Below are 16,110 nucleotides of genomic sequence, written 5' to 3' on the forward strand. Positions count from 1 at the left end.
TCGGATCGTTGCATTCAGCTCCAAAATTCCATGAGGTGCATCTGCATCTTGATGTGAGAACCAAATTGTTTCCCTTTGCATGTTCTGAGATTAACACAAGGGATACGAGAGCAAAAGTTTGGATCGTAAGCTTCTACGGCATAGACTCCTTCTGTCTTGGAAATTTATCTTTGCATCCTATATGTTTGCCATGTCTTTCGCTAGGGTCCATCTCCAAAAACTGCTCTCCGAGGAAGAGGTCTCAGTATTCAATAACCTTTCCTCTTCTTCTTTCTCTACTTCTTAGCTCTGCCTTTGCTTCTTCCCCTTCTGCAGCGCGAGGGAGCTTTCGCTGAATCACCAAAGTCTCGCGTGGACGTAAATTGGAAGAAGTAGGGGATGGATCCTACCTCCGTCTTTGCATGAGAAGTTGAGAACACGTATACGAGATGTGCACCTCAGAGCTACCTCGTAGCAATTTCTCAGAGCTGCCTAAGAGCTCCTCGTAGACTTGTTTCGGTTGTTGTAGTAACAATTTCTTCCCAAATTACTGGAGTAAAATCGCTGGCTATGTGCATCTATATTTCTTTTCTCTTCCTCTTATAGCCCAAAAATTAATAATGTAATAAATATTACAAAAAGCAGAAACAAAGACTTTTGAGCAATTTGTCCTATCGAGCAGCATTGAAACACCTGGAAACGCATCTTTGTAGGTTTAAATCATACACACACAAGTTACAGCTATAACAGCAAAGAATTAGCATGAAATGACCCAATTCTCTGTTTTCGACTCTCAACTAGCAAAAACCAATTGGATAAAGGTAAATTAGGCAATTTCGTTCATTTTATGTGGGGTTTTGATTTATTTTAAACTATAATTAGGAACCATCTCGGTCCTGCACATATACACATCCCAGATAGATGGCTCAGGTTCCACATCCCCTTTTGTACAATTTTTTTTCCTTGTATTTTACTTTATTTTTTGCAAGTTCTACAAGCTCTTAATCAAACCCCACCTTTCTCCATCCAAACCCTTGTCCACCATCCTCGCCGCAGCCCTATGGAATTCAGACTGACCCACTCTAAAACTAGTCCTAGATATTTATGAATATAGACTTATCTCAGTTGTAATCTTATAATTTTGATGGTTATATTAACTCAATCTATAAATTTCATAAAATTTTCAGTCCAATTATCCACACATTCTAAAATGAATTATTAACAGCTCCCCAGTAAAAGCGCCTCTTGATGATTGATGCTTTAGAACTCGCGACAAGAAACTGGAAGCATATATAATCATAATTGGAAAAAAAAAAAATCATTTCGATTAAAGAACAAGTGTACGAAGAAACATTACAAGAACACCAACTGACACGTACCACCAAAAACGTGTGCTGCAAAAACAACAAAAAAAAAGAAAAAAGAAAAGAAAAATAAATCACGAGGAATAAATGGTACGGTCGATCCAACCCCTCCATCAGCCAGCCAAATGTTTACTATACAAAGGATCTAATGACGAGTTAAAGTGATCAACAGTGCAGAGTGAAGAATGACATGACGAAATCTTCACTAGAAATAACAGAATCTACCAAGGACGGGCAAACCGAAACCCTCAAGGGTAATTTCAGCAGATTAAACTCACTATGATTCACCCAAACCAGCGGAATTGGCTAAAAAGTTCAAAAATGAAACATTCATAAAAGCTCCTTGTCATAAAATGCCATCTGAAGCTGTTTGACGAGGTTGAGCCAAGCACCCACGGTTTGCCCATCAACTGTAACCCAGTCCACGGCTGTTGCTGCTGGTTGCTCCCACCACTCATCGACCTGCAAATGAAAAAAATTAAATGCAACTTTTCCATAGGTAGATACCAACCATACACACATGAGCATGTCCACAGAATCTTCCACAGCACGATCCAAGAAGTTACGTACTAATCCACATAAGATGCCAGACATGCAACCGCAGCTAGTAGCAGGTCTATCAAAAATATGACCATGAATGTTGCACTAATAAAGCAAAAGATATGTTACAGATGCAACCTGCAGCTGCCCCAAGTACAGTTTCAACCATAGAAAAAAGCAGCAAGAAGCAGCGAGCATCCATCAAGAACAAAGCGGCCAAACATCTTGGATAAGCACCTCTAAGCTACCATCGCAACAAAATTAACGACACATGGTTGGGATTGCTTACCAAGCCCCCAACACGTTGGCAATCTGCCAAGCATCTTTGAGCCTCCAGGACTGCATTCCTAAGTTCCGGCAGCCATCCTTCTGTAACAACTTTCTCTTGCTCACCGGACAACTTCAGACAATAATTGGACATCCTGCAGGGTTTATAAGCAGTTAGAACTCATTTCAGATTTTGCTTCTCTATAAACTTTGAAAAATTTCATGCTTAGAACATAAATGCAGCCTGCAAGAAAACAAAGACAGGCTCTGAGGAGCAACACTGGAATCCTCTGAGTCCAAAGCAAGCTCAAGCCTTTGCAAGGGTGCTATCTATATTGCAGGGGTGACCGATATATGAAGGATGATACCCACTGAACCAGTAAGAAGGTCGATGTGAATTAAAATACTCTGAAATTTTATTTTATATTCCATAACTCCAGTTTTTCCTTGCCTGTGTCATCTCTAGATTCTTTTTGGCTCCTAATTTGTATTTTGACTTGTAAAACTCCAGGTTTACTTATTACTTCCATTTTAAATATCAATATGAACATCTCCAAGAATTAATTTGATTGACAGCCCATCGTCAAGCATACGAAGTGCATCACCATTAATTGGCGCTTGAACAGAACTTTGACTGGTTATTCTTCAGGTATTTAAATGAATCATAGGGAGAGAATGATTTCACCAAAGAAAATAAAGAAAGAGGGTGAAATAACCAAGACACCTCCAACCAGGAAGGTTCTTTAACAATATGTGATTGGCAAAATGTGACCTATGAACCTGAACCAGACCCAAGTGAACATCTATGCTTTTACAAGTTTCAATCTTCAAACCTAAATTTAGGGTCTCAACATATTAAGGTGCACTATAATAACAAGTTTCATTGAAGCTTGAGTCTTCAATAATAAGTACTTCAACACATTGTGCAAAATAATTATACGCAATATTAGTCCCTCCAATAAAAGGAATTGAACAATAAAATAAAGAAACTTATACCTCTCATATTCTTGTTGTACACGATGTGCATGGTTTAGTAAAACACGATTATTCTCAACAAGGTTGCGTCGAGTATGAACTAGGTTGATTGCCCTGGATAAATCCTCCAATACACTAGCCTCTGAACCCCGAAGCTTTAAACAGAATTCCATAGACTCTAGAACTGATGCCAGGCCAGCATCTGAACTTTCAGCACCTAAATGACCAAGTTCTTCCATTAAATGCAAGAAAATGAGAAACACATAAATCTCAAAAGATAATACCCTCGCAAAAACAAAACGGAATTCATGATTCAAGTTACAAGTCATAATTCCTCTGAAATAGCAAGCACGCCAAGCTGCACAGACAAAATTCTATTGAAATGCTAGCATCCAAATAGTGGTAGCAGTGCATGAATACCAAATGCTTCAATAATGCAAATAATATATTAATGGATATAATGGATACAACAATGAGAAACCATGCAAACATGTCAACATTTGTGCCACCTAAGTAATCAACAAAAGAATAAGCAAAACCTAAATTATGCAGTCACTGAGAAGTCATCAGTGAATTTTAAGCCATGGCATGCAACCAAATGGTAACATCACATCAAGTGTCCAATAGTAAGCACATGATGACCAATTTTGTAGCTATAACATGTTAAGTTCTTTAATAAAACAACAACTAGGGCCTCTAATTGCAAGTGCATGGAAAAAATATTTCAATTTAATGGTAACTGAGATGAACTGGGACTTGTCTCACTGGTCATACCCAGAGGTTCTGGATTCGAATCTCGGATGGTGCATTTCTATGTATCAGGACCTAGTTAATTATGGTGCAGGTGGGCTGCCCTCCACCTAAAAAAAAAAGGAAAAAGAAAAAAAGGAGAAAGAAACAGGACAATTGACCGATAAAGCAACAGTTTAGCAATGAGCTGGCTTGACATTCAAAAATACAACCAAAAGAGACGAAAGATCTTCTATTATATAATAAGAACATTCTAGCATTCAAGTTATTTAGTCTGCTTTTGGATATACTTTCAGAAAACAATTTTTTCCCTCTTCTTTACTAGAAATATTGGAATTAAAAAATTAAATTTGCAGAAGAGGGTGGTCTGGTTGTAAAAAAGTATAATGGTAGAAGCAAGGCAAATGATATGATAAAATTCTGAAATTCTATTTTGGATATATTGAATCCATGATATCAGGATTTTATTGATGCTTGCAACATAATCGGCTGGGTGTGGATGAATAAGTAGTACCTCTTTGTTTTTTTGAAAAGAAAGAGAGAAGGCCATGCATAAGAGCAATCTCTTATGGTCCCTTGGCAAATCATTATGCAGAGCTAGTGATGCTATCAAGGCACATTGCCCAGGTGTTCACATGAAAGCTTACCAGGATGATACTGAAGAGCAGCAGAAATGCGACATACAGATGGAATTGCTGATGGATCTCCAGCACCAGCTCTTGCTGTCAATATAGCAGCATTCTTCTCTGCAGCTAAAAGTGCATCTGGTCCTGTAGCACCATTCGCACCCATGAACTCCAAAAGACCCTGCTCAAGTAAGGCAAACAAATATCGCATTAAGCTTCCAGAAATGATGCATATATAGATGTATTCTGCAAGTACAAGACAATTATGATCATTCCGATAAGTCCTAAAAGGCTAAAATTGTAGAATAATATATCAAGTATTAAAATCAGATAAAATATATGGAACATAGATATCAGAAAGAGAGGATCATAAATAGCTAAAATAAAATCAAAACATATGCTTCCAATTCTTGGCTGAAGTCTACTGTTAAATGCTACATGGGGATTTTACACCAACTTTCATTTGTTTGGATGATCTTTCTAGGGAAGGCTACATGAAGATGTCATTGTCCCTAGAATAATATATGCAGCACTAAAAGCCACATGATTCATAATATTTTATTCCTATAACAATTTGTGAAATTACCAACCTGTGCAGTTGCTGGCATCATGTACAAACTATTGTCCAGACTTTGATAGAAGGCAGATATTTCTTTTTCTATGAGATCCTTTGCACTATTTGAAATGTTCACCACAGCAGTGCATGCTGGAATGATTGTCCTTGCTGCATGTTCCCGTGCAGCTAATGGTTGCTGGTCCCAAAATGCCGATGCATCCTACAGCATATAGAGATCAGTTGACTTCATAAGGTAAAACTGGGCACAATATTAGCAAAACACAAAAATTTGCATCTCCCAACAAGATTCCCATATTCAGCCTATGGATCAAAATACCTATCATAAACAAGAGACAGGAACCATCACTGTCTGCTATCAAATACCAGGCAAGCTGTGAGGATAAATATAGGGTTTAAAAGTTATATAAATCAAAGAAAATTTATGCATTTAAAAAAGAACAAGAATCGAGCATCTGTTTCAGGAATGGGTGTATGATAGTTAGAAGAGTAAATAAACATTTCTCTCTATTTGAGAGTCTATTTGAGAGTTTCTACCACTATATAATGATTACATGGATGTCTTCCTATAAAATTCTTCTTTTCAAGTCAAACTTAATGGATGTCTACCACTCAAACGCTGATTTCCAATTGCTTCAGTCCTATCGTTGTTTACCTCTACATCCTTTTATAAAAATAATCAAAGTAGTGAAAATCTCTAATAAGTGAGTCTCTTGTTCTTCAATCTAATATGAATCCACATCTCAACTTGTGACACGGACACACCATTACCTAGGATGTCACTAGGTTTAACCGTGGGCCTGAATTTAGACTGTTGCAGAACAGAAAATGGAGTCCAAGCTCTTTGACAGCTACAGATTTGCACGAGAGTACCCATCCTGATGACATCCTTCCACATACTTTGTTTTGATATAACCATTTGTTACTCCTACATTCTCCAGACTGCCAATCTTATCTACTCATAGCATGCACCAAAGCTTTTCTTCCTGCATGTTAGTTAAAGTAATTGTGACATGTGTGAGAGGTCAGGACTTGTTCATTGGCCCTTTATTGCTATCCAGTTGTACATGAATATACAAACTGATATACCTTTCTCCCTCATGATCGACCAAACATGCTTGCTTCTCTATCAAATTTTAGTGTAAAGCAATTAACAAACATAAGTTCCTCCACGCTCTGAATTAACCATCCATGACATTTGTAGAAATTCACCTCAAAGGATGACCTTTTTTGTGTGTGAATCAAAAAAGCTTTAGATAAATCCTGAATAAAACACTAACTTTTAAATTACATAATCAATTGCAAACTGGTGAAGCAATACTTAGAAGCAATTTTAAAATGTTTTCTTATTGCCAGGCAGGAACCTTCATCTAACACATGGCTGAGAAGGGCTAGGTAGAAACAGCTCCTTGTAATCACGATCCTGAAGCTAAAGTCTTTAACTAAAAAATGTGACCAGAAATTGCATGTCTCATTTCCAAAAGGGCCAAAGAACACTAATACATAGACAATAGAGGAGTCCTATCCAGCACCACTCTATCCCCTGCCTTACCCATCCACTGTGGCAGGAGGAGATTGGCGCGACACAGGGGTTGGTGATCTTCAAGTGAGGGTTGGGCCATTTACTGGGCACCACAGTAGAGCTATGTTGGATAGGGAAGAGAGCAGGGAATTAGTCGTGCTAAATAGCATTTTTCAAAGTCATCATTTTTAAATCAGTTCTCTCAGTTTTCAAAAGCATGATGGTACATGGTAAGGAATACAATATGAATAACTGGAAATGATGAAAGAAAATAAGCTACAAGACATGTTAAGGATTTGTTTCCTTTTTAACCTACAAATTTAGCTCATAGTCCCAACAAGTGCATCACAGAAGAATATACCAGACAACCACGGCCTTATGTCAAACAGCTGACCTTATATAACTAGACAATAGTAGAATAGAACTGGTTCATGTTAGAAGAGCATGAGGAAACCAACAAAATGAGGCTATAATGGAATGACTCAAATTGGAAAGAACTTTTTCAATCAACTCTTTATTTTTCAGTGCTATACAATATAGAAGATTAGTGGTGTTGATTCATCTAAGTTTCTTTAGCATTTGCAGTTTTTTAAGGCCTTTTTAAGTAGGACTATTCACCCACATATGTGATCATGTAATGATACAATCATTTTATGCATAAATGACCAGTCTGAACAGACATCAATGGGTCGCTACAAGAGTTGAAAATGAAATATTGCTTTTCAAAAATCATGAACAGCCTTGACTCAAAAACCACAAGAGGTGAAAATTAGAACGAGCCTTCTAACCATATTGGCCCTAAGAAGAGCAGTATAAATAGACTCCAGTTCTGATCTACGAGCATCAAACTCTTCAATTTTTTTCCACTTTTTCTTCAGGGAATCTTCTGCTTCTTTCCACTCTGTGCACAACTTATTCAAGCGTTGCACCTCGGATGTCAGTGTTCTCAAGCTTGCCCTCAATCCAGCAACATCTCTTTCCCTGGTCCAGACTTCTAACTGCATAAAAGGGAAAAAATCACGATCAGAATAGAGCATTGTCAAAGCATCTGAATGCAATAATATTTGTTCGAGGCACAGATTCCACTAATTGCAGAAAACATGCACATGAGACCATGAAAATACATGCAGCCATGTGATCAGAATAAATTATTTCTGTTACAGTTGGCTATACAAACAACAATGCGACATGAATGCCTGCCACTTGCCCAAGCAGGTCAATCCCTGTAGTGAATTCAAAAAAATATATATATATATATATATCCTTAGAACAAACATGCTGATGAAAGGAACAACCTCTCCATATGCGGGGTTAAAACTGCATACATTTGATCCTCCACAGACCCCGTAATGACAAGAGCCTCCTGGATTGGGCCTCCCCTTTTTTATAAAAGGCATACAGAACATGCAGCTTTGCAATAAAATAGGCAAATGAATTCTAAGTTTCTAGCCGATCAGATATAACCCAATATTTCTCTTAGTCATGCAGTTCCTCACATGGCACTGAAGTAATTTATCTTGCCTAGATATTTCAGGAGTTTTGACATGTGTCTTTAATCGGATAGGGAATAGATTTCAATAAAATTTAACTTGAACCAGTGGGAAGAAGATGTCTCATAGGCCTTATAACTGGAAAAGGAACATGAAGCTTTCAAAAGTTAAGAAATTTAGAATGAGCAGACTGCTATCTCTCTGTCGGCTATCTTTTAATGATGTTTCCTCCTTGAATGTTGTTATATCCTTGTTTCAACATTTCCTCTTCCTCTCTTTTTTCTAAACCCATTTTCTTCTCATGCAAAGCTTTCTTCTTGATTGGTTGTTTCCATCTTCCAAAAGAGATACTTTCGTGTTTTTCATAAAAGCATTTGGTATCGACCAATGTTAAACTTACACAAATTGCCTTTAATTTAGTGGTTTCCTTCTGATACATTTCAGCTTGCAATAGAAGCTTTCAAGAGATTGCCTATGTGGCCATCAAAGAACCCAACTTAGGTGGGGCAGACACCTGATGCGTTGCTTATGACTGGGCTGCGCAGACCCTAAGCAAACACCTAAATACGTGCTGCCCAAAATGCATGCTAGGCCTTCCCAAGCACTGAAGTGGATGGAAAAGGATGGGCACCATGTCCAATAGTATAAACTCCCGATCTCAAACAACACACACCTCTTTCCCTCCCCCCACCAACATCCTTCCCTTAAAGAAGAGAGGAGAAAAATAGATAGGGTTTCAGCAGCTGAAAACAAGTGCTATGGCAACAAGGAAGGTGGGGTTTCAGGGCCAGTAATGGCAGCAGCAGCAGCAGTGGGTGGCAGGTGAGGGTTCTCCCAGTCCACTCTTGTGCCTTTACTCCTCCATCTTCCCCCTTTTCTGTTGTTTCTGTCTGCCATGACCACTACAGCGACCATCGCCAATAATGGACTTGAGGTGCATTTGTGGGGTCATTGCTGATCAGATTTTTTTTTCCCTGGGTTGCCTCATCTATAGGTGCTCATCCAGTGCCAGTCATTATTCTAGTTATTGTCAGCAGTGGAATTGAGGGGTACTCATGAGGTCATTGCTCACGGGATGTCCTTTGTGATGCTTGTCCCATGGGCACCTGCCTAGAGCTTAGGCACCGGGTTGCTCCTTAGCCACCTCAATTGTCTACAATCTTCTAGACTAGTAGGCAGTAGCATGTTTAAAAAAGTTCACAGAACGCCCAAGCCCAATTCATTATATTGCATAACTAATACTGCAAAATAATATACCTTTAAACATGGGGGAGGAAAGAAAATAAAGCAAATACACATGCAAAATAAAAGTGCATACAGTTGAAACATGAATGGAAAATAACAACTAAGTACCACTTGTTGCAAACTTCATAATCTACGCATAGACATTAACTCATACACATGTTCATAGTTTTCGAGGTCCAACAAAGAAACATGCAAATGTACATGCATGCAGACATAACTACATGCATACAATGCATGATAACAAGATTTTCCAAAATTATATTTCCAAAAGACAATTATTTGCATGTTCTGAAATATGGCACTTGACATAAATAAAAATTCATAATACAACATCAACATGATGATCATCACAAGCATATCAAAAGAGTAAGAAATTTTAGCATTCTGACACTTTTAAAAGAACGATAGAAATTTAAAAAAAAATCAAACACCAAATGCATTGGGATCATAGAACCACCCAATATATAATAGCAACTTCTCTTATGAATGTAAATGCAATTACCAAGACTGCAACCTCATTTGGTACAAACTGACAATAATAACTCTCAGATTAATCAAGACACTATACCTCCAAATGCCTGATATTGCCTAGGTTCTGGGAGGTGCCTCCAGCAGGAAGAATCTGTGATGAAACAGTATCATTGCTCCCATGGAGGCGTTTTAAAAGCTTTTGACACAAGGCCTTGGATTCCGCAGCCTTGTTTAATGCATCTTCGGTGGCCACAAATTGCTGCACATGTGCTTTCTGTAAAGCAAAAGAAATATGAGGTGGATTTCAGCACCACAAAAGATTGACGACAAAAATTTCCATGACACCCTATCAGGTCCAAGGTAACCGATTCAACATAACCTTCATATTTCAAATAAATTACATGAACAACTCACTTTACGAAAAGATCATATACAAAACCAAAAATTTTCAGTTTGAATATTTCTCACTAGCTTCACTTTTTTCCAAGTTGTACTGTAATGTTTGTTATAGATATTGAAATATTTTTGGGAACTTAAGCAGATCCTGCTGAACTCATCTCCCCCATGTATATAGTTGAGGTTTTCACTTTTGAAATAAATAAACAAATTTTCATCTCTATGCGAACCATCTTGCATGCCAACACACATTTGAAACAGTTTTCTGTGATGTAGGAGTTAAGGGTGGGAGAATACATGGTGACGAAATAACTAATAAAAAAAGATCCCAAATGTATTTAAGCCAAAGCATGTAAACCATAAACAATCCACAGTTCCAAAAAATTACAGAAAATCAAACATAACTAGTAATGAAAGTGTTGTTGCAAAAGCAAACTGCCAGGAAAGGTTACTCATAACAAGTTGCATATGTTCATGTTTGAAAATGAGAACATAACAAAAATAAGTACATTTAATTGTTCTCTATCCAAAAGGTCAAGAAAATGAAACTTGCTAAAGACAATTAAAGGATGTCACACTCAAAGAGGGATACCTGTCTTTCAAGAAGCTGATTATAAGTTCCCTTTGTGGTCAATTCTGTTCCAATCTTTCCATTGCCATACACTTGATACGGTAAGGGTGAGCTTGCATCAGGCGAAGCAGCATCGGTAACTCTATCATTTTCATATTTGTATCTATATGGAAAGGGTGATAACTTTCGTCAAATGACAATTTAGTAAATAGTGCATAATATATGAACAAGCAAACTGTGAAGGAATTAGGAGCCTGCAAATTAATAATAGATCATGCTATTTGATACTTTGCAAATGCATGGAAACTATATAAACGGCTGTAGATCTGCGAGCATTAGAGATCACAGAGAGTTATAATCTTCAAGCACCATATCAATGTAAGTACAAGCAGGGATGGAAGGAATATGAAAATGAACAAGCCTAGTTATACGAGCACAGTCAGATAAGCAATAAGAAAGCAAGAAACAAATCCACAATTGGACTTTTTGTACACAAACATGTTATATTTTTCTTAACTTGATTCATATCTTGATCCATATAGATTAGATAAGACTTATTGCTAAGGCTATATTCCATTGAGTATCCTACATGTTATTTTCTTAAGGCAGTGTTCAAATTAGTTTTAACTTTGAGAGACCAGTAGTACTAACTTGAATGCCCAAAAGCATCTAAAGCCTGACTCTGTAAACTACATACATACATCCATACATGCATACATACATACATATATATAGATAGATATAGATATAGATATCTAGAAACAACTATAGAACTCGATAACAAAATAAACGTTTAGTAAAATATTTTGTCTATGTTATAAACTAATGCCATAGGTAATTGCATGCCTATAGCAAGCCGAAGTTACATTCGTCAAGCTCCATTAGACTCACAATATGAATATCTATACATATGTACATACGTACGTAAATACATACACACACACACAGAGAGAGAGAGAGAGAGAGATAACTCAATAATAAATAAACTTTTAGTAAACTGTTTTGACTAAAACATGCTATAAAACTAATGCTGCAGGTAATTGCATGCCTACAGCAAGCTGAAGTTACATTTGTCATGCTCCATTAGAATCACCATGTGCAAATATTCATAAGGAGATGGCTATAACAAGAAAACTTAAGTGGGTTTCGTACTTTGGCTCTAAGAAATAGGAATTGATTCTAGGCAAATTGGTTATGATATATACTTCAAAGCCTCACCCTCAATGCATCAATATAAGCATGAATAAATGAACTGAAGAGATTCTCACAGCTCATGTGATGCTCCCTATGAATCCTGCATGATTTCATTTTTTCATGAGATCTTCCACATTTTCCAGACAAGAAGCATGTGATGGCTCTTCATATCAGTTCCACATAAGAATTTCTCTCTAATGATTGACAATTTTATATTCAACTGGTGGCAAGAGACATATTTGGTCAATAGCCATCTACTTGCAATAGATGTATCTAAATATCAAATTAGACAACACTCACATACACATCACAGTGTTTGCATGCAACAAAAATCATGGTGACAGATAAGGATCAGCCAGTTTGATAATGAATTGTCATAAAAGGTTAAATCTTAGTATCTAATTTCCAATTACAGGACCACAAAATGGCCTTTTTTGCTTTCTAGGCTTAGAAAAATTTGATGTAGAGTGCTTGGACGGCAGGGGGTTAGATTCAATGATTTATTATCCCAAATATATCAATTGATATGTCTAACGCACAAATCCCAAATTTTGAGCCAAAAGGGTTGGGTTGGGAATTAAGAACTAGGGTCAATATGGCTAATATGCCATTGATGATAAGAGAAAGAAACTGGAATTGATACTTTCTTGTTTAGAAGGGAATCTGGATTTGGATATCTCATTTCTATACAATTTCGATTATACAGAAAATAAAATCTGAATATAGAAGAAATGAAGGGGGAAAAGTGAAATCCAACGCAAGAATATAGCTACTTATTTCATAATCAACTCAATAATTTGAATTGCAAGATGATGCCTATGCGTCATCCTTAACCATATCTTTACAGTCTTTCTCCAGTTAACTCCTCATTGAATTTCTAAGGACAAAGAAAAACAAATTGTTTCATTTTTCCTTAGCCTATTTCAGGAGGATTTCAGAAACAAAATTTATATCTATATAAGAAATTTGACATTCCAATGTTGAGAACTTTTATAGTTGATGTTTGCCTGCTAATAGGAGATCACATAATGTGAGGGGCAGAAAGGAGATAAAAAAGAAATGTGATCTTTGAATTAAGTAAGTTTTCAATTCTGTAGTTTTGCGATACATTTCATAACTTTTAAACACATTCAATTCATTCTATAGTGATCAATAAATTGCTGTAATTACAAACAAGCAATTTTTTTAAATTTTTGCAATTAGACAATGCAAGCAATATTGTCACTCTCATGCAACCCTATTTAATCCGACTCTGTAGTTTAGTTCGCCCTCATCTTAGCAAATTCTAGTTTCCTCTCACTCACAACATACATAGATATAACCTGCAGCTCACATACTTGACCTTCTTGTTTACCTGTATAATAAGTTGCCTCATCTTGTATACCAGATTTTGTGGCTTAAAACATCAACATTAAGAAAGAAGCCACGAACCTGGCATCAGCCCTCACCTTTTTTAATCTGAGCTTGTGACTGCCATCAGCAATGCAAAGCATTAAAAAGGACCATTGGAGAGATGGGGGAAAATCTATGCTAGCTTGTCCACTAATTTAAGTCAACAAGTGTTTGCTTAATTCTGTGTATAGTTATAATGGATTTGTCATTCAAAGAACATTCATATGGGGAACCCACTTGGGCTAGTGGTTTCATTGCTAACTAAGTGCATACAATGACATGTGACGTCCTATGGTCAAAACAGTGCCTGACAGGTGCCACAAATAATGAATGCATTTCTACCACATACCAAAAAAATGTTTGCACAGGAAAATTACTAGAAATATCTTATTAATACTTATGATGAAGACTGATATATTATGTAAGCAAAAGATTATAATTATAATTTTGGAAAGCTTTTGACTTGTCTAGAACAATAGAAAGAAGCATAAACAATGACAAAATTAGAAACTTCATGCTATAAATACCTCAACAGTTCTGCATCAGCTCTGATGTCGATCTTTTCAGTTTCTCTATGAATAAGCATATTAACCCTTGAAGTATACATAGTTATTGACTGAAGTAGAAGAGAAGGATTTTTCAGTGCATCTAGTGCTACTGTTTTAATATCTTCAGGAAATTCACCATCTAAATCAAGGCCAAGTTTGGCAGCATCTAACTGGGGATTCAAGCTAATGCCACTCCCTTCATATGCTGGAAAAGTACTACGAATTCTTTCGATCATATGAGCAGCAAGAGTTTCACATGCTTTCCGAATATTTCTTTCTCTTGAAGTCTCTATGAGAATGATGTCATCTGACGACCTATTGCCCTTGACGGTTGAGTAAACCGCCTCTTTCTCACCATGTGCATCGAGATCATCAACTGCATCGACAGCACTACCTGTAGTCAGCCTCCGCACATCTCTTGCTTGATTTACATAGTGATGAAGACGTCTTTGGTACTCGGCAAATATCTTAGTTGCTTCATCACATTGCTGATCACATGCCTCCAACATCACCTGCTTGTGCCTGATATGTTAAAACACAAAGTAAAAAATTCAACAAGATAAATACCACAAGAAATGAAGCATAAAAGACTATTGATAGTTTCCACTATGGACACTAATCATAGAACATAAAGATACTATACCAACAAAGGAAGCATGCTTTCACAGGACATTCTCCCAGCCATCAACTTTTTATCAGGCAATTTCAGATAGGAGGAAAAGGGAAATGAAAAAAAAAATCACCAATTTTATATATAGTTCAAACCAGAGTAAAACAAAAGGAAGAACTAATCAAAAAGATATCGTCCCCACTTTGCTTCCATTCTGTCGGATCTCTGTAAGAATGTAAATTAGAGGACAAAGAGTGTATATTTCTTATCATTTTTCTTTGGTAAACCCTCGCCTGCCGGTACCAATCTCATCTATCAGCAAAGAGAACAATGAGAGAAGAAGACTATAGACTACATCTCTTCTACTAGTTTCCTAAGTCAGATTTTAAGCAGTTTCTACTAAACCAAATTTACCAAACAAATGAACAGATAAGAAAAATCTCTTCTTTTTCCATCTTTCTTTTTCAGTCTTATTGAGTTCCTTACCTGGCATTAGACCTCTCGTCAAGCATTCTCTTCCGCTCCGACTCCTCCCTGGCAACCTCAACCATCCGAGCCCTCAGCTCCTTCCGCTGCCTCCTCACCACGTTCCTCAGCCTCTCTGCCTCCTCCTCGGCCAGATCCCTCTCCCTCAGAGCGGCCTCCCTGGACTCCAAAGACGAACCCTCCTCAAACTTTCCCTTCTCCCGCTCCCTCCTCCTCCCCCTCCCCCCATCCACCGCCGGCGGAACCCCGTGCACCATAATGTTCCTCCGCGCCGTAGCCACCGTCCGCTCCGAGCGGACCCGCTGGAGGAGGAAGCCCCACATCGGCGCCATGTTCCCCCGGCAGATCTTGCGGAGCTGGTCGGCGGAGGGCGGCGGCGAAGGGTACCCCATCTCCTTCTGAAGCCACTCCAGGATCGCCTCCGGCCGCGGGGCGGAACCCCCAGGGCCCTGCATTCCTCCGGCCGGCCGGATCGCCGCCCGGGAAACCCTAAGCGCCGCCGGATCTCGTCCACAGTCGATCGGAGAGGAAGGTTTCACGACCGCGCCGGCAATCCAGATCCGACAAGAGCGGACGGCAGCGGCACCATGGAAACCCTAGCGCTGCAAGCCTGCAAGATTCTTCAAGGCTGGGATGGGGTTTTCGGTCTGAAAACGAGCGAGGAGCGAGGGCTTCTGGTGAGAGTTTTCGAAGCGGACGAGCGAGTTTTCGAAGCGGACGAGCGAGGGATGTGCTTTGATTGTACGCCGCGGTCGAGGTTTAACTAACCGGTGCCACCGACCGTTGGACCTGTGATGATCCGCTGTCTTCTTCTAAAACGCCGTGTACCCCGGTGGCAGGAAACGCTGGGGTCAACTGCCGGCTGGCAGCCTTAAAAAATGAAAGAAATGGGCTAAGGTCAGGCCGGGCCAGGATTCGACGCCTAGGGCGCCGACCGTCTACTATTTCTCTTGAGATTCCTTTGTTTCGCAAGGATAATTTTATCCCATCAAATATATATATATATATATATATATATATATATATATATATATATATATATATATATAATATTTAAGAAATATATATATATATATAATATTTAAGAAATTAATTTTATATATTTTATTG

The 16,110-nt window shown here is 38.1% G+C and overlaps 1 protein-coding gene across 1 annotated transcript; it reads right to left on the minus strand.

The window, feature by feature from the left end:
- Positions 1-1,285: 1,285 nt before the first annotated feature.
- Positions 1,286-15,720, minus strand: LOC103711369 (AUGMIN subunit 5). Its single transcript, XM_008797479.4, has 10 exons — positions 15,001-15,720; positions 13,884-14,426; positions 10,792-10,933; positions 9,901-10,077; positions 7,386-7,595; positions 5,092-5,277; positions 4,523-4,682; positions 3,147-3,342; positions 2,173-2,305; positions 1,286-1,805 (listed from the first exon to the last, which is right to left on the minus strand). The coding sequence occupies exons 1-10, from the start codon at positions 15,453-15,455 to the stop codon at positions 1,674-1,676; spliced, it is 2,334 nt and encodes a 777-aa protein (XP_008795701.2). The 5' UTR covers positions 15,456-15,720; the 3' UTR covers positions 1,286-1,673.
- Between the last annotated feature and the right edge of the window lie 390 nt (positions 15,721-16,110).

This window comes from Phoenix dactylifera, chromosome 7, assembly GCF_009389715.1.
Source record: "Phoenix dactylifera cultivar Barhee BC4 chromosome 7, palm_55x_up_171113_PBpolish2nd_filt_p, whole genome shotgun sequence".
NCBI lineage: Eukaryota > Viridiplantae > Streptophyta > Magnoliopsida > Arecales > Arecaceae > Phoenix > Phoenix dactylifera.

Bases quoted from the DNA above. Each gene is read 5' to 3' on its own strand.
- LOC103711369 (XM_008797479.4), bottom strand. From the start codon at position 15,455: ATGCAGGGCCCTGGGGGTTCCGCCCCGCGGCCGGAGGCGATCCTGGAG. The intron at 10,934-13,883 runs GTATTTATAGCA...CTTTCCATATAG, and splicing joins GCTGATGCAGAACTGTTGAG to ATACAAATATGAAAATGATA. The intron at 2,306-3,146 runs GTATAAGTTTCT...TAAACCCTGCAG, and splicing joins GTACAACAAGAATATGAGAG to GATGTCCAATTATTGTCTGA.